The 17934-nt window shown below is 41.2% G+C and overlaps 1 protein-coding gene across 4 annotated transcripts in view; it reads left to right on the top strand.

The window, feature by feature from the left end:
* The window catches only part of MICAL2 (microtubule associated monooxygenase, calponin and LIM domain containing 2), a 193348-nt gene that overhangs the window by 52123 nt on the left and 123291 nt on the right, over positions 1–17934 (top strand). For 3 of the 4 annotated variants that reach the window (XM_019519567.1, XM_019519566.1, XM_019519568.1), the window contains exons 8-15: positions 808–923; positions 2330–2456; positions 2673–2763; positions 2869–3016; positions 5593–5792; positions 6357–6466; positions 12670–12741; positions 13413–13562. In XM_019519567.1, coding sequence (XP_019375112.1) covers positions 808–923; positions 2330–2456; positions 2673–2763; positions 2869–3016; positions 5593–5792; positions 6357–6466; positions 12670–12741; positions 13413–13562 — 1014 coding nt within the window. Of the gene's footprint in view, positions 1–807; positions 924–2329; positions 2457–2672; positions 2764–2868; positions 3017–5592; positions 5793–6356; positions 6467–12669; positions 12742–13412; positions 13563–15133; positions 15239–17934 lie in introns of all 4 variants that reach the window. The other variant, XM_019519569.1, reaches the window with a different exon arrangement.

The raw sequence follows: 17934 nt of genomic DNA, 5'->3' as shown, positions 1-17934 counted from the left end.
ATCTTCAAAAAAAAAATCAACACTTTGGCTTAAAATTATGAGGTTTTAGGTAATATGACCCAATATTTTTTTTTTTTTGCCTCCTGACTTGAGTACATCCTAATTTTCCAGCCTTTAGTTTACATTGGGTAAAGTTAATAGAGGCTTTGCAGAGGTGCATGCCTTAGGTAGCTGACTTGGGATACACCCTTGCAAATGGGGAAACCTGGGCAGGTGCTCCTGGGGTTTTAGGGCCCGAATCCTGCATGCTCCAGGAATGGGAATTCTTGGGGAGCTCAGGATTGGACCCTGGAGGTACCTGCCTCAGGTAGCTAGATAGTGCATGCAGCTCCAGACTGCCCAGGGTCTCCTACCTTAAAAGCAGACAGTCACCTGTTGCAAAATAGTGGCACAGATTTATACCAATTATGTCTTGGCCTTAAACTCTGGGCATTTGTGGCATGACAAGGGGCATGGGCATCTATTTGGTTGGCCTTTTGTGTCGTCATAATAAGATTTATGGTGGCATAAAAGCAACATCTGTCTCCAGCCATAAGGGCTAAAAGCTTCTTTAAAAAATTATATATATAAAAAACATTTATGAGTAAATAAATGAGCTAAGTTTTTTCACATTCCCAAAGCTTAGCTTTTAAGAAAAATGGCCAAAATCATGAGAGTTGGCAACACTGGGCACTAGAACTTTCTCTGGCCTATTTTGAGGCTCTACAAAAACCTAGATTGTAGGTTCACCTGGCAAATGCTTCTGTAATAAGTCTGTTTAAGAAAGATGAGGGATTAAAAAGGCTAAACTGTAAATACTTCTTACAGCCCTTCTGGCCAATGGGTACTGGCTGCGCAAGAGGCTTCCTAGCTGCTTTTGATACAGCATGGATGGTGAAGAGCTGGTCTCAGAGGAAACCTCCACTAGAGATCCTTGCTGAACGGTAGGCACTTCCTCTGTTTTAGTCTCTTCTTTCCAAAGATAATTTTAATGGACTTTAGTGATGATGAAAGATTCTGAAAAGGATAATACCAGAAACAAAAATATTCTGCTTGGTTGAAGTAGCAGTGGATTGAGACAGCTAGTTATGTTTCTGCTGCACAACTTACAAAGTCAGAGGCGTAGCAGTCTGCAAGACATTCAGTAGCTTTAATTAACTATTTCGACACCCTGGGCAGAGGTGCCAGAAAGCAAGGAGGGATGCAGGGAGTCAGGCAGAGGGCTGACCTAGCATTCTGCCATTCCAGCATGCCCTCTAAATCAGCACCTGGGGATAGGGTCCCACATGTGGGCACCTGTCCCTCCCCCTCCCGCCCACCTACCCCCCCTGCCCCCTATACAGTCATGTTACTACACAGTATAGTCCAGGTCTTCACTCTTACAGAGTAGGTTTTCAGAACTGAAGCCTGAATCACTGACCCAAACCGGACTGAAACTCTGAGAAAGAGAGCTGAAATGCATTGCATCCAGTTCACAACGCTACAACCCATCTGCTCCCCTAAGCAATTGTTTTAACCAACATGATTTGATATAATTTTAGCCCAGAACAAGTGCAGACCCTACATTACAGTAATTATTTTCATAACCAACATCCAATTTTAGCTGCGTCTTTTTAGTTCATGCTCTGGGCATGACATAACCCTTATTTACTTTAGCTAAATAAGCACAAATACCTATAGTTTTTGATCATATGTTGTTTTGCATAATCTGTTATTGTCTCTACTAAAAATTGTCATTAAGATGCCAGCAAATTTTTGTTTGGCAGTAGCCCTGTGGGTAGAATATGCTAACATTAATGGTTCCAATAGCAGAGACTTCATTTTCTTACATCTGGCTGGGCTGCTTTAGGGACTGATATGTAGTAACTGTTGAGGAACAGCTTTTTTGTGGTAAGCATTCAGTCAGGCTTCTAAATACAGCACTGTCTGAGGCAGTGGCTCACAAATGATGCACATGCAACGTCATTCCAAATGGAAAACTAAACAGAATAGGACCTGGTGGTTGTGGGAATTGCAGGATGACTCAATACAGGACGTTTTGTGACTAAAAGAAAGGTTACTACTTGGGTGGAGATTAAAGAAAAACCAGATGACTTTGCATGGTGTAACCTCCTTGTTTTCTTGCTTTCTTCCTGCCTTGGGAAGACCTGAGCTTCTGTCCATGTTTAACCATCTCAAACTTTTCCCATGCTGAGACAGCATAAGCAGTGGTACAGATGCAGCTGCAGTACATAGTATTACATTCTGACAGTTTCTGAATAGAGGCAAGGGTTGTTGTAAAGTTAAAGTTGGAAAAAAATGTTTATATGCTAATGCCTTCACCTAACATATCCTCATTATTGTTTATAAGAGAGAGCATTTATCGACTCTTACCCCAAACTACACCTGAAAATATCAACAAGAATTTTGACCAGTATACCATTGATCCAGGGACACGGTATCCAAACTTGAACTCAAGCTGTGTTCGACCCCATCAGGTCAGTACTTTAAAGGCTCCCTCTATGATATCAGTGTTCATTTCTGTCCCAAGAGAATTGTGGCTACTGATGAACTGCTGAATAAACAAAACCTCCATAAGACTTTCTAGATTAGATCAGGTTATGTGATAAAGCTTGCAAGAAAAGTGTAGATGATATTAAAATTGCTTGCAGATGTTAATGTTGAAATGAGTCTTAAATTGTTTTTGCTCTTAGGTGAGGCATCTGTATGTTACAAATGAACTACAACAATGCCCTCTTGAAAGGGTAAGCTCTATTAGAAGATCAGTGAATCTTTCAAGGCATGGTATGTGAAATTTTATTCCCCACATGATTCTTCCACAGTTCATGTTCAGAACTTTTATAGCTTATAAAAAGTGACTGAAATAGTCTTCCTATATTGTAACTGCAGAATCAGATATTCGACCCAACAAGCTTTTAACCTGGTGTCGGAAACAGACAGAAGGCTACAGGAATGTTGATATTACTGACCTCACTACTTCTTGGAGGAGTGGCCTTGCATTATGTGCAATTATGCATCGCTTCAGACCTGACCTCTTGTAAGTTATATGTGTAGAGTTTGCTAATCGTAGGATATTGAGTTGTTTATAAAAGTATGGACGTGTATAGGGCCAACCGAAACAAAGCTGATGGTCTAGAGTCCTCTTTTATCATTTGTTTTTGCAACTGGTTGCACAGTATTGCCAAGTTTATATTTTCCAGATGTCCTTGGCCTGGCACGTAAAATGTAAGGCGTATACTTTCAAAGAACTGTATGGGCTTTTAGCCATGTGCTTCTTGTTGACTTCAGTGGGAATTACATGACTGGTTTTAAAAATGTCAGTGCTTTGAAAATGTGCTGGTTTGTATTGTCTTGTGCTTGGAGGCATATTCTCAGAGAATTCTCATAGAAAAAGAAAAGCTATGAACTAGCCAGTTCAGGTACTGCTGCACTCTAGCCATGGTTAAATTGTCTTTTGTGTAGAGCAGTGTCATACATACCAAACAGAGTAACAGATCCTAAGGTCATCCTGCAAGATTGAGACAGATCCAGAAGGGGTGCAGCTGTGTAGTAGCTGTGGCTGTGCCCGAGGTCTGTCTGGAGCCCTTGCTTTTATGTGACTCCAGAACCCAGCGAGTAAGTGCTGCTGCTATTCATTCTTTCCTTTCCCCTGCTGCTGAATTCCATGGGAGGGGCAGGGTGAACAGCAGCTGCATTTACCCCCGGTCTGTGGAGCTGCATGAAAGCAGGGGCTTGGGGCAGACCCCACCCCAGACATCTTGTGAGCTCAGAGCTCATAGCTTATATGGAAATCCAGCAGGAGGCTTTACTGACTGGGCAGTGAGCTCAGAGCTCGCTGAACATATGTAGCACAGTCAGAGTGAGAGGCGAGTAGATTACACTGGTTGCCCTGTTCTTGGATCCACTACTTTTGTGAGTGCACTGCTTGAGATTAACATCAAAATAAATAAAGGAAATTTCTAATTATGGGGATCCTATTCCCATTGCACTGCACTAGATCTAAATTCTTACATGTGAAAGTGTAAGAACGTCTCTTACTCCAGTTCCTTACTGAGAATTCAAATTCTCAGAGCTGAGCTACCAGTAATTTTTGTTGTTGGTAGAACAACATGCTGCCTTATGTTCTCGCAAACTCTCTGGCTTTAGGAGGTGCGTCTCTCCTTTCTTCCTCCACCCTCTTGGCCAGATTACCTACCCCAAAGACTTGGAATTCACAATGGGACTATTACAGACATTTTAAAGGAAAACCCTGAATAGAACAAAATGATGCACGTACAGAACCAAATGCTCTGAATAAATATTGTTGAGCTGGAAGATTGTAATGGCTATCATCAATCACAAGCTGATGTGCGTGCCTGCCACCTTTCATTCCGGCCTAAGTGGAATCAGCAGTTTGGCTTCTTACTAGGTTGTGGTAGGTGGAAACAAAAGAATCTATCATCCATAGTACTGAAGTACTGGGCCTGAGTAAGAACTACCTCTAGAAGAATAAAAGATTTCTGTTACTGATTTTTAAAAATGGGGTCTCTCAGATGCTTTGGCAAGCCATGTGTATAACAGAGAAAGAGAGCAGGAAGCACAAAAAAGCAGTCATAAGTATGGCCCTGAGAGGGTGCAAAGAGAGATTCTTTTGGGCACAGCACTCGCTTACAAGGCAGGCTGAGAAAAGAAATTGTATGCTATTGTTTTTCCCTGCATTCAGGGGAATTGAACTGTGTAAATGAACAGGGTTGCACCTACAGAAAAAATCTGATTGGGACATCAGCATTTACTACCTGTCAAGTTTTGAAAGTTTAACTACTGTGGCCTTGGGCAGGGGTAGCTCTTGGAGTGGAAACTTCCGCATTTAGCTTGAGGAGGAAGATGTTTCTCTACCAGAAGCTATATTTAAAAAAAAAAAAAAAAAAAAAAGGTTCAGTGGACTAGTAAGGTAGTTAAATGTGTGATTAAAATCTAATTATTATACACCTCTCAGACTTATTACACAGACAAGAACTTCACATTCAGCGGGTGTGTGTATGTGTATATGTATATATGTGTATATATACACGTGTGTGTGTGTATTATAGTGTGTGTGTGTATAGGGCTCCAATCTATATATGAATATAGTTATATATCATATATAACTACTACAATTGTGTATGGTATGCCTTCTTATAAAGAAATGTAATATTAGCCTCCACAGACTATTCATTATTCTATCTGGTCAGGAGCTCAGTGATTTTTTTTTTTTAATACTAACTGAAATAAGCTGCGTAAAGATGATGAAATGTGTAGTTTGGAGAGGAGTGTTTTATATAGTATTCATAGTTAATAGAATATCCTGATTTTTCTCTTGGACCAGGTCAGAAAATTTTTTGAAAAGTTCTGTTCAGTTGAGCACAATTTTGAAATCTACCATTGAGAACATTGTAGGAAAAAGCACTTTTGGTGATATTCTTGAGCTATACGCTTGGATAGACTTCATGGAGACAACCTTGCAAAAGATGCATACAGTCTTTAATCATGTAGCACTTTAGTTGTGATATTTCCCAATGAAGCAAACAGAGCTTCATTGTTTTTGAAAGTGGCAAAAGTCAGGCTTCCACTGATACTAATGCTTTACTCCCTCAGTGACTTTGATTCTCTGAATGAAGAAGATGCTGTCAAAAACAACCAGCTGGCGTTTGACATTGCGGAGCGAGAGTTTGGAATTCCTCCTGTCACCACTGGGAAAGAGATGGCGTCTGCTGGAGAGCCTGATAAGCTCAGCATGGTTATGTATCTCTCAAAATTCTATGAGCTATTTAGAGGAACACCTCTGAGAGCAGTTGGTAAGTGAGCCTATATTGTTCTTAAATGTTATAGAACTTGGAAGTAGGTCATTTCATCCACAGTGCCTCTGAACCCCTGAAGTTGGGCCAATGTCCATTTCTCATAGCAACGGTATCAACTGCTGTGGAATGCTTGAATGACTTTTGCTGTCGGCAGCGGCTATCTCATGCTTAAAAGGGAAGAAAAAGCCCACTTGATTTGGATGAAAGCTTGCATTTTCTTTGTGGCTTTAGGGGATAGGAGCATACTGAGTAACTACCTTTAGAGATCTCATTAAGGTGATGTCAGACTGTGACAGAAGCTTACTAATGATGTAGTTGTCCTCCTCCACCTTTATTCCTGTGTGGTTTTCTTTTAACTATTTTTTTCAAATCACACCTAGATTTTTATTAATGTATTTTATTCTGCCAAGAGTGTAGGCTCCAATACTCTTATGCTATTCATTATTCCCAGTAATAGACCACAAAAGTGTTTTTGTCTCCCACAGAAATAAAGCTTTGAAAAATGACTGTTTTATGTGACTATAATATCTTGAAATGGTGCAAACATCTTCATTTGAACAGATGCTGTGGACAAGCAAAATGGAGAAAATAATGACCTTTCCTCTGCAAAGTCCTCAAACTCCATCTTTAACTACATCAATTTGACGTTACCAAGGAAGCGGGTACCAAAAGTAAGAAGCTTTACCCCTTACATCTTCATCTCCTTTTAAAGAGGTTAAAAGGACAATATCAAACCCAAAATGTAGCTTTTGCATAATTCCTACATAACAGAAGACAAGCAGAAATAAAGTAATGGTCACATAGCAACAAAACAATAATTCCAATGCAAACAGATTTTAAAGAAAAATCATGTTTGATTTTTGTAACCTGGACTTTTAGAGGTGCACCAATACATTGGTCCCGTATCGGGTTGGCACTGAATATGAGAAAAATTGACTGTATTGGCAGTCTGCTTTTTTGGGCTGGTGTGGCCAGTAACGGCACTGATAAATGCCCCATGCATACACAGCCATAGTGCAGCACGCGCGCAGGCCAGGCACGCAGCCCGACAGCATGGAGAGCAGCCAGGGTGGCTGGTAAGTCTTTTGTGGGGAAGGGGGTATGGGGAGGCAGATTGAGGCCCCCGTGGTGAGGGAGTGGGGCTGGGACAGGGGCAGGTACTGCACAGCCAGGGCAGAGCAGAGGACAGAGCCACAAGTGGCTCATCTGGGGAGGGGGTGGCTCCCACCGCAGCATGCACCCTGGGAGGGCATGGGGGGCATGTGTGCCCCCGGGTCTGCTTGCAGGGCAAGGGAGGGCTACCACTGTGGGCTGGGACCAGGGCGGCACTGGCCTCTTCCTGGTGGAGGGGTTGGGCTTGCCCCGCTTGGGGATGGCGGTGGTGGCAATGGGAGGGGGGTTGGGGAGACTATGAGAAATATTTTGTGGTGACTGCAGCCCCTCTCAACCCCCTTCCCAGTGCTGCTGGTGCCTGCCCTGAGCACAGCTCAGCCCCTTGCCAGGAAGAGCTCAGTGCTGCCCCCGGCCCCAGCCCACATCAGCAGCCGGCTCTCACCCCACGCGCAGCTCTGGGGGCACACCCCCCCATGCCCTCCCCAGGTGTGCATAGTGCCTGCCCCAGCCCCACTCCCTTCCTCACTATGGGGGCCTCGATCTGCCCCCCCACGTCCCTTCTCTCCCCCCTCGCCCCTTTCTCCACAACAGACTCACCAGCTGGACGCTGCTCTCCACGCTGCCTGGTTGCTTATTGGAATTGGATCAGTATTGGCTGATATGGCTCATGAAAAATCAGCCATCAGTATCGGCTCAAAAATTCTGTCGGTGCACCCCTACTAACATTGCTGCACTATGCTCTGAAATTGATTAGAAACTAACAATGATCATGATCAATTATTTTTTTGCAACTGAAAAATTGCTTTTAACTTCAATGGGAATTTTGCATGTACAATCAGTGAAGTACTAGGCTCTCTTTGGAAAAAAAATCTAACAACTCTACATTTATTTTCCAGATGATTGTCGTGTTTTTTTAACACAGAGAAACACATTTATATTTAAGATGCATATTTCTTAGCCTGGCAATGTCAATTTCCAGAGACTTTCTCCTGTAGCTTTATTCAATTCCAGATTGCTCTTCTGTGAGCAATATAGAAATCAAGGATGTTTTAGATGATTTATGTCTGGCCAATTTTTGTTGTTTTTGTTTTACACACTACAATGTATAAATTAAAAAATATATATTATGAAATATTACAGACTTGCAAGAGCTATGGGAAGATCCAGTACTTTCCCTATGTAAATTAAAAGTTTCTTCATCAAAGTTATATTGTTATACTATGTTGCTTTATAGGAGACAGCACAGTCTGTTGCCATGATGCATATAGACTCAAATAATAATTAAACCTCTGGAATTGATTTTTACTTGTTTAATATCTTATAGTAATGATTTGAATGTCTGAGGAATAACATAGTGAAGGTTTATAGCACTGATGCCACATTTTCATGTTTCAGTGTCCAGAATGCTTAGAACCCAGTGTTGAAATTAGAATAGTAGACATAATTACTTATAATTAAAATTCAGTGGGAACACTCACCAAGCATAATATTTAATACTGTAAAGGTATATCTACGCATCGCCCTATAGCAGTGTAGTGATCATGCAGGTCTACACATGATCAACAGCTACATTATCGTAGCTGCATGCTCCAAGTCAGGGCAAGCACATGTGATGTGAAGAGAAATTATGTCCTAATTAACGATTCCTGTTACCAATCAGACATTCAGAGAAGAGGATGAAAAGAAGTAGATACATGTCTAAAGTGATTATCACCTAGGGCCCAGATTCTGCAGACCCTTAGGGCATGTCTATCTGGTGATATGGCACCATACTGGCACAGTAAGGTGGTTCCTGTACCATGCATGCAGCAGTTTGATTTCTCAGCTATTTTGCCTTAGTGACACAGTATACCAGGGGAGCACACCTCTATGATGATGTAGCTGGCGATCGAATATAGACCTGCATGACCATATTGCCATACTGCATTGTACATGATGTAGCGCATTGCTACATCACTGTAGGGCGACATGTAGATGTGCCCTTACAGTATTAAACATTATTCTTGGGACTGAGTGTTCCCACTGAATTTCAGAATAGTAGACATAATTGCATATAATTAATTTCAAGACTGGGTTCTAAACATTTTGGACTTCCACTGAAGTCAGTGAAACTTTGTAAGGCGTCTGAGTCAGCAGTATCTGATACAGGATCAGAGCCAATGAGAGTATAGGGCTACCACTTTGGAGACTTGCCATATACTCATGTAGAATTATACTGAAATATACCTTTCACAGTTTTAAGCTTCCCTCCACTCTTTAGTAAAAACCTACAGCTAAATGAGATAGGTAGTGGGGGGGGTCAGTCTTTCATGTCCAACCCCACCCTTATCTTTACTTTTTAAAATAAGAGCTCTTGCAAGATCTGGCTTGAAGCCAACCTCATGTCTGTAATTTTTGAAATCTAACTGCTGTAAATTCTAACCATCCAAACCAAATTACAGCAGCTGGTGTTTCCTGAAACACAGAATAATGCAAACCTGTGAGAGGTTTGGTTTTATTTCCTGAGATGTCCATGACTCTTTCTGTAATAATTCCAACAGTCATGAAAGTCTCGCTTGCAAAAGACCCACTTCCTACTATGTTGTAACTTTAATCTATTGCACAGACATAAACAGATTTTTTCTGCCTGTACAGGCATGTTAGATTTTTCTTAGTTTTATCTTCCACTGCCTTGCAGATTAACTTGCAAAAGTGACAGACAGAAGACAGCTTTTCTACTGTTTTCCAAATCTAGTGACCTTAACAGCATTCTCTTTACTTGTATGTGTAATATAAATTTTCACTGTTTTACTAGGCTGGCTAGAAATTTGTCTCCACCTTGTCACTTTCAATTCCAATGTAAACATAATTTTTCTAACCCAGAAATTGCATTAGATCTTGCAAAGATTTCCTAGACTGACTTGTGTCTTACACATTGTTAATTCCATAAACACATTTTTAAATCATGTGACCAGTCAACCACCCAGTAATCTCATATATCCTTATTAGGAAACAACTTTTTTACCCACCATCCACTTGCAAACAAAACAAGACTGTGGCACGCTTACCATCAAGCCCAACCAGAGGCGCACACCACATGAGTAAATAAATATTGTCCTCTCTTAAAAAGGATGACTTCATTGAGAGGAACTTTTTCTTATTGCCATGTTGCTACTCACAAAAAGTGGACTTTTAATAGTGGAAACCTTCATATTGCACTTTTTCTACCAGTCATTAAGAAGACAGACACTAGAAGAGTGGAGAGGAGGAGATTATTAGAATAGTCCCGAGTGGGAGGAACAGCTTTCAGTAGTTCTTTTTATTAAATCTTGGCATGTGAGAGATCAAGCTCACATGCCAAGCATGTGTGAGCTGCAAATGTACAGCATCTTTTAAAACAATAATTACTGCCCTCTCGTGAGAAGCTTAGATAAGACAAACAATTAGATTAGATTTTGCTTTGTGGTTTCTTGCTGGTGCCACCATCACAAAGCTTCCTGCTTTATCTCAGCCTCCAAATCTCATACTTTGTATATCCTTAGCCTGTACTCAGGGAGCCAGAATACCAAGGCCACTTCTTGTGCTGGAAGCTCTGTAGGCGTTAGCAACCACTGCTAATATGGAACACAGAAACTATTGCCCTGTAGCACCACTCAGCTGAGGACAGGAAGTTAAGAATACTATCACTATGTGAGGCTGCCAGGGAAATGAAGCTTGATGGAGTGTAACTACCCACGTTAGAAATGGGCATAACTTTAGATTTTAAGATCACTCCCTGTAGAAAGTGACATAGGACACTTTCTAGAAATATAAATAGGCATGTACTTAATGTTGCATCTTGCAGAGAGCTGGCATTTTCAACAAAACAGTATTCCTTAATGACATTATAGAGTGTTGCTTGATGCTGACCTTGGGAAAGGAGTGCCACATCCTGAACTGGCAGCAGTATCTGGCTTTGCCTTGGGTCTTATCATTTGTTGAATGGAGGACCTCAAACCTATTTTGTGAGAGTCTTGGAAATTGCTGCCTGAAGTTAGTGTAGCTGCAGCTGGTTTGCTAATGTGTGCTGGACTGGATAATGTTTTTCATTTTCCTATTAGTGTCAGCGGTGTTCCAGAGGAACTGAAATTTCCTGCACTCCAAACTGTAAAATGAGTTTTTGGTGTTTACATAACAAGGATCACAGTCCTCAGGATTGGAATCTCTAGGCAATTGGTTCTTTTGAGGTCCAGCTTTTTAAGAATATATAATCAAATCCTATTGTATAATATTTTGAAAGGCAACATTATCCTGTGCTCTTCATTCTCTCATGTGGTCTCTGCTTTATGTACAAACTATTCTTCAGGACATTTTGTACCATTACACTGCAGTCTTGCTGGGCAGACTGATGCTCACACAGGGCATGTAACTACATTACTGAGAGCCAGTGCTTGAAAGACCTTGTACCCCTATATAAAAGGAATCAAAATATTGTTGTCTGTTTCTTTTGGTATTTGCCCAGAAGTTATGGTTGGGATAGTTTTTCATTTAGTGCATAATGATTTATTATAAGCAGGGAAAATATAAAGAGGAAGCCTGCATTCTTTGATCTTCCTTCTTTTCATTGCTGGCCCAGATTACTGCCTTACAACTTGGAGAGAGAAAGCAAATCACTGAACTATAGTTGACTGTTATAAATATACTGTATAGGATGATGTTTACCAGGCAGCAAGATTTTCTGTCATGATTACTTCCATAATTTATATCAGTTCATTGTAAATTGAATCATAGGTCCAGGACTGGCTTTATTATTATTATCATCATCATTATTATTGTTATTAATAGATGCATGTTTTAAAGCTCTAAATTGTTTGTGTGTGCACACATTTAGAATACAGAGTATATTGCCTGTCTCTTCATATGATCTCTTATTTAACACTAAAGTTGTTAAATGTATGCATGACTCTTAAGTATGACAACCATCCAGTTGAAGCAACTGTGAGCATGACTGGGCATAAGTTCTTTGCAAGACTTCAGTCAATTTGATTAAACTTATGGAGATAAGAATTGTTTGACTAGGGAAGCAATGCTGTATTTTGCTTTGAAGAAGAGCATTTGGCAGTCTAGGGCAGGGGTGGCCAACCTACAGCTCCGGAGTCCAAACTTCTGAGTTCAAACTGAGTAATATGCTTGCTGTGAACAGTCGCATCACATGACATGACATAACGGCTATGGAAGATGGGCACTCTGTGCTTGTGCAAAGATTCAAGGAGGCGCATATTAACTTCTGAAGAGCCGCATGTAGGTCCGGAGCTGCGGGTTGGCCACCCCTAGGGTATGTGCATGAATTTGCTTGGAATCACTTGTATGAGCATCTTTCTATTCATGAATTTCAAAGCATTTAACAAGCAATCATTCACTCATCCTGGAAACAATTATTTTTATATAGTTTTCATATTAGGAGGGAGCCTGAGACCAGGAGGGGAGAGATTCAACAAAGCCTTTAAGTGTGTCCACTGTCCCAACAAAGCCTAGTAATAGGTACATTCTTACCCAGCTGGAGCCCACCTTTAAACATGGATACTCTGCCTGAGATCAATAAAATTATTCACATCGTGCTGAGCTAGGGCCCTAATCAGTAGCAATAGTGGAATAATCCATCAAGCCTATAACTCTTAACCCACAGTCCCATTCTTCAGCAACACCAGATTATTTGCTAAATCTCATAATTTCCTACATGCTGAGATATTCAGCACAAATACAGTTGTGATCAACATAACTTTGTTTACCTTTGTTGCTGCAGGTTGAAAGAAAAGAAGAAGAAAATGAAACAAAGAAAAGGCGTCGAAAGGGTCTTTCTGGTGGCTTTGAGGAGGTCGGTGTTTAGTGGCGTTGGCATGCTTAACACTGTCCTTTGCATAAAGCCCATGATAATGGAGCATCAGGACGCAAACTTAACAGGGTCCTGGCCTTTTATATTTGACAGAAATCTGCCAAATAAGATGTACATCCCTATTCCTAAGTGACCTGTAATCTTTAAATAACCTTGTTGTACACTGTGGTATAATTGGGCCTTTTTAAATATTTAGTAAAGGAAAGTACGAGACTTACATTTCATGATCCACTTTTGGATTCAAGAAATTCTTATTTACACTTCTTTTTCCAGCTCATTTAGGAACTTTTAAAACAAAATTAAATAACAGCATTTCCCTCTAGCATGTGCCCCTCTCCCTTCATGGCTGTTTGTCTTTATGGCTTCCTGGTCTGTTTAGCCTCTGTAATCTGAATTTTTTTCTGTCTCTCTTGAGGAGTGGGTCACCAGAGATAACAGTCCATCTCATACTTTCATTTATTGTTTTGTTTTTTTTAATTTGTTCAACAGTAGTTTTTTAATAGCCTATAAACAGTTTCCCTTTTCTCTTCACTGATAATGATCAAGTGTCACAAATTGGTATCTTCAGTATCCTCTTTCTCATGTCATAATATTTGGCACAATAGCTGCACTTCTCAACTTTAATTTTTTTGTGTTGTTTTGTATTTAAACAGGCTTCGAGTTTTTCAAACCAGGAGACACATTCTGGGAAAGAACAGGGTGATGGTAGAGAAGGGGTGAATAAAAATAAAGTCAAATCCATGGCAACACAGCTGTTGGCAAAGTTTGAAGAAAATGCCCCAAACACATCACTTCGGAGGCAGGTGAGTGATAAATGAATGTAAAATTCAGCTTTGAAATTGAAGCAGTCTTTCCTTTATGATGGTAGGTTTCAGATAAAAATTGGATTGATATTGAATTTGGGCTTGCTTTTCTTTTTATTTTTAATTGCAAATTTTATACATACCAGATATAACTTTTTTCTGCATTTATACAGAAATGTAATTAGTGATTTTATAGACTGTCCATGTCTACTAATAGATGGGGGATTTGTGTTGTCAGGAAATCTGTTGTGAAGTTGTATCTAAAGTTGTGGCTTTGTAGTAGAGCTGTTTTGTTTGTTTCTTTGTTTTTATGGAGCTAGTTTGACTGGTTAAAGTATTGATAAAAAATTCTGGTGTCCATGTTCTGTCAATGCTAGTAGATGACTCTAAAGATCTAGGGTAATGATTTCATTATCTCCCCTTGCATCCCCTCCACCTCCCACCCAAGAAGAAAAACATAATCTAAAGTACAGAGCAAGGCTTTACTATTAGAAGCATGTGAGCAACTCATATCCTCATTCATGAGTTTCACTCGCAAATGGAACATGCCATGAAACTTTTGCAGTTGGCCATTTTTGGCCTGGGCAAGTCTACTTACATGCCTAAAGGTAATCCTGTGCTTAAGTATTTTTCAAATTGAGAGATTATATGTTTAAAATTGCATTTTATTTAGTAAAAAGAATTTAGCTTGTCATCCTAACAGATCATAAGGAAGGAAATGCACTGAGTTTATATTGGTAAATTAACTGTGACATTCCTTCATGCCCTCTAGCTACTACAGTTTATTTACCTTTTTAGACCTCTATTCACTTTTCTGGGATGGTGTTTCTCCCCCCCGCCCAATTATAACCTACATGTTCCTGAAGTGACTTCCTTGTTTCCTCTTTGTTATCACAAAACATCACCCCTTACACAATGTGTCTGTCAGCATGGATGTCTTCCATGTTGTTTCAGAATACCTTGTTGTGTTATTTTCTGACTATCTTTGTATTTGCTAAGTCAGAGGCAGGTGGGCAGAGGCACAGGGTGCAGTCTGGCAGGGAGGTGGAGTGGCATGCTGCACCAGGCAGGTGGATGGGCAGGCACTGCTGCTGCTGTGGGCAGACTGGAGCAGACACAACCCCACATGCATATGCCTGGCCCAGCTCTTCCTGAGCAGCAGCTGGAGGTGGGGGTGTGGGCTGGGTTGGGCATCACTGCTCCTGCCTGGGGTAGGGATTGGCTGAGGCGGGGCAGGGCAAGGGAAGAGAACTGCTGTGTGCATGGGTTGCTCATGTGCGTGTGCATGTGCGTATGTGTGGTGCCCTCCTGATCACGGTGCCCTGGGCACTTGTCCATGTCACCCACCTCTAAGGCTGGCTCTGAGTACAGTTTTATTGGAGGAACAGGCCAGTAAGTTGAGCATACTTGAAAAGAACTGTGCAAAATACCTCGTTTTAACTCCTCCTGTGGTCTCTACACCAGCAATTTTTCTTTCTTTTTCTGCCTCTGTCAAATAAGATTTCAAGCTCTCTAACCTTTTCTCTGATATTTTCTACTGTTTTGTATGGAACAAACAAATGGTATACAAGGAGTTAGTAGATAAACCAGCCCTTCTCTCTTCCTGTCATCTTCCTGTCAATCCTCGCTTTGCTAAGCCTCAGGATCCAAGTCCTCCACCTCAGCCCAAATGGCAGGTAGGAATATCTAAGAATTACATTTAACAACGATCCTGTTTTCACTTACTGCTGTGGGACTCAGTGTCTTTAAATGACTCCTGCACACCCAAATCAGTTCCCAAATAGGATTCCATTGTTGGTAGCTCTATGTAGTGATTGCATGCAACAATTGCTGTTTAAGGTTTTGTGCCAGGCTGTTAGTGTTGCTGCTCAATCTAAGGTTCATGTATCCAAAAGACTGTAAAAAGATATAACACGACATGAGTTGTTTTGTTTTTTCTTAGTCCAATAAATAAAAAAGGATCATAACAAAGCTATAATGATATGTTACCTGATCCTGACTGGATAGGAAACCTACTTAAAATGATTAGTGTTAGCATTCAATACACCCTAAAAACACATGGGTCAATTTCTGTTTCTTTAATCAAGCAGCACTCCCATAGACTTCATTGGAGAAGTCATGCATTTATATTAGAAGATATTGGAGTAGCAATGTGTTAATGCATGCATGTACTATGTGGTTTGTTTTGCTGGAATGAAACGGGAAATGCAGTTTTACTTAATACAACCCTGTGATTCAATATGAGTAGTGATGCAACAAAGGGTTTAGGATTGGGTGTAGATAAGTATGTAAAAGTTAAATTGACTGTTTATTTTTCCATATCTTTTGTTTGGAGTCTCTAATGTTTTATGATGACAATCTCTGCTGAAAACCCCACTGCAATATTATATTCACACAGTAGAACCGTGACAAACTGAGGAAGTTTTAAAAGCAACCTCTTATCAAATAACATAAAGACCCATTTTAACATTTATTTATTTATTTATTTATTTATTTATTTATTTATTTATAAACCTGATCTTTGTGGCATGCCAGTAATAATTTGGAATAAACCAGAGACCTGAATTGCACGTGAAAATGGACCAGGGGGCAGAGACATAGCAGGACAGCTTTGTGCCCTGAGCAGCTGTAGGGTGCAGGCCAATGCTGGCTGCCACGATCCCAATGGCAGTGTGTGCAGCTGCTGCTACTGCAGCTATTTTTGTATTGTCCCTTACACCTCACCACCTCTGTTAGGCTACTGCCAGGAGGTCTGCTGTAGAACATAAAGCCATCTCCCATACTCTCTCTTTCTGAAGATGAGGTCAGTGAAAAATCCAAGTAATCAAAAAGCTTTGATTTTGTTGAACTGGCTGAGAAGTACTTTCTAAAAGTAAAATGGGGCCATTTTACACAGTAGTTTTAGGTGCTATCTGGAGCTCTTACCCCCTGCATTGGCTGCACTGAAACACCTTTTAAGTGTCTTACAGCACTCATTATTTGATTTAAAATTACACCACTCCAGAGCAAGACTATATTCAATCTGCCCAAGTTTTCTTCTTGTCCCATTAAGGTGTGGCCACTTCCCACAGTTATTCTACCTAATCTGAAGTCCTTCAGCATCCCAGGATGCAGTGGACAAGCAGGGCCACAGTGGGCCAGGGGGTGGGGGGGTGAGCTCTGGAGAAAACAAGGATCAGGCCATTCGGATCTCAGGTGGTTCCAGGGTGGTGGCAGGCTGAACTCTGGAGAAAAAAAGGAGTAAGCCCATTCGAGCTCAGCTGGCTGGGCAGTGCCTGAGCTCTAAGGGGCCAGATCCTTTTTTTTTCTCTGGAGCTCACCCCCTTCCATGCTGCCACCGGCAGGAGCAGCAAACCAGTCTGGGTGGCAGTGGGGGGAGGATAGGCTTCAGAGAAAAGAAAAGATCAGGGTCCTCAGATTTCAGGTGGTGCCTAGATAGCCGGTTGCCAGCCTGAGCCAGTGTGCAGGGGGTAGGCTTCAGAGGAAAAAAAAATCAGGATCCTTGGAGCTCAAGCAGCGAGCCAGTCTGGGTAGTAGGAAGCAGTGTGGCCCCCAAGCACTCCAGGGCTACAGCTGCCTGGCGGGAGCAGTGAGCCACTCCTGCCCCTAATGTATTTATTGGCATTGCAGCCAATTCCAATAAATACTGCAGAGTAAAAATGAAATGCAGAAAATGTGAAGACCTTGTGGCTGACAGCACTGACTTGGTTTGTACTAAGAAATACTTTTCATAGAGGCTCCTAGTCCTGCCCCTATTTACCAAGCCTCTAGTGGCAAGTCACAGCTGTACAAGTGAAGGATAGTCAGTCTCATCAGAGGTGGATTGTCTCCTTATGGTGCAACTGCTTCACTAAGCCAATTAACATTTGTTCAGCTTACAGCCTAAGATGTAAAAAGGGTCATCTTTGTTGTACTTGCAATGGGCATTTTGTTTATCAGGATCTTTATGTACATTTAAATAAATTGGTCAGGCATCCTAAAATAAAGGTCTGGCTTCAATAAAATACCAATGAGAAGATCACGTTTAATTGCAATACAGGCGACCCTCACCATTTGCAGGGGATATGTTCTGGAGATCCCTGCAAATGGCGAAATCTGTGAATATGGCACTGTGGGGGTGGGCCTGGTTGCACTGGCAATTGGCGGGAGCCCAGTGACAGCAAGCGCGGAGTTCCCGAGGAGCACCTGTACGTATTTAAGATGTGGGTTCGGCATTTGCGAATATTTGAAACCTCAAATGCCATACCCATGAATAGTGAGGGTTTCCTGTACAGAGCCTCCATTACAGATCAAAGGCCATTTTTTGTAGTCTGAATTTTTTAGACGCTTTTTGAACTGCTGCAGCCCCCCCCGCCTGGCTCCCCCACAACCA

The sequence above is a fragment of the Gavialis gangeticus genome, unplaced genomic scaffold (genome assembly GCF_001723915.1).
Source record: "Gavialis gangeticus isolate Ggan-Ray unplaced genomic scaffold, GavGan_comp1, whole genome shotgun sequence".
Taxonomy (NCBI): domain Eukaryota; kingdom Metazoa; phylum Chordata; order Crocodylia; family Gavialidae; genus Gavialis; species Gavialis gangeticus.
The sequence above is the reverse complement of the archived record's forward strand: the minus strand, read 5'-3'. Positions and strand labels throughout refer to the sequence as shown.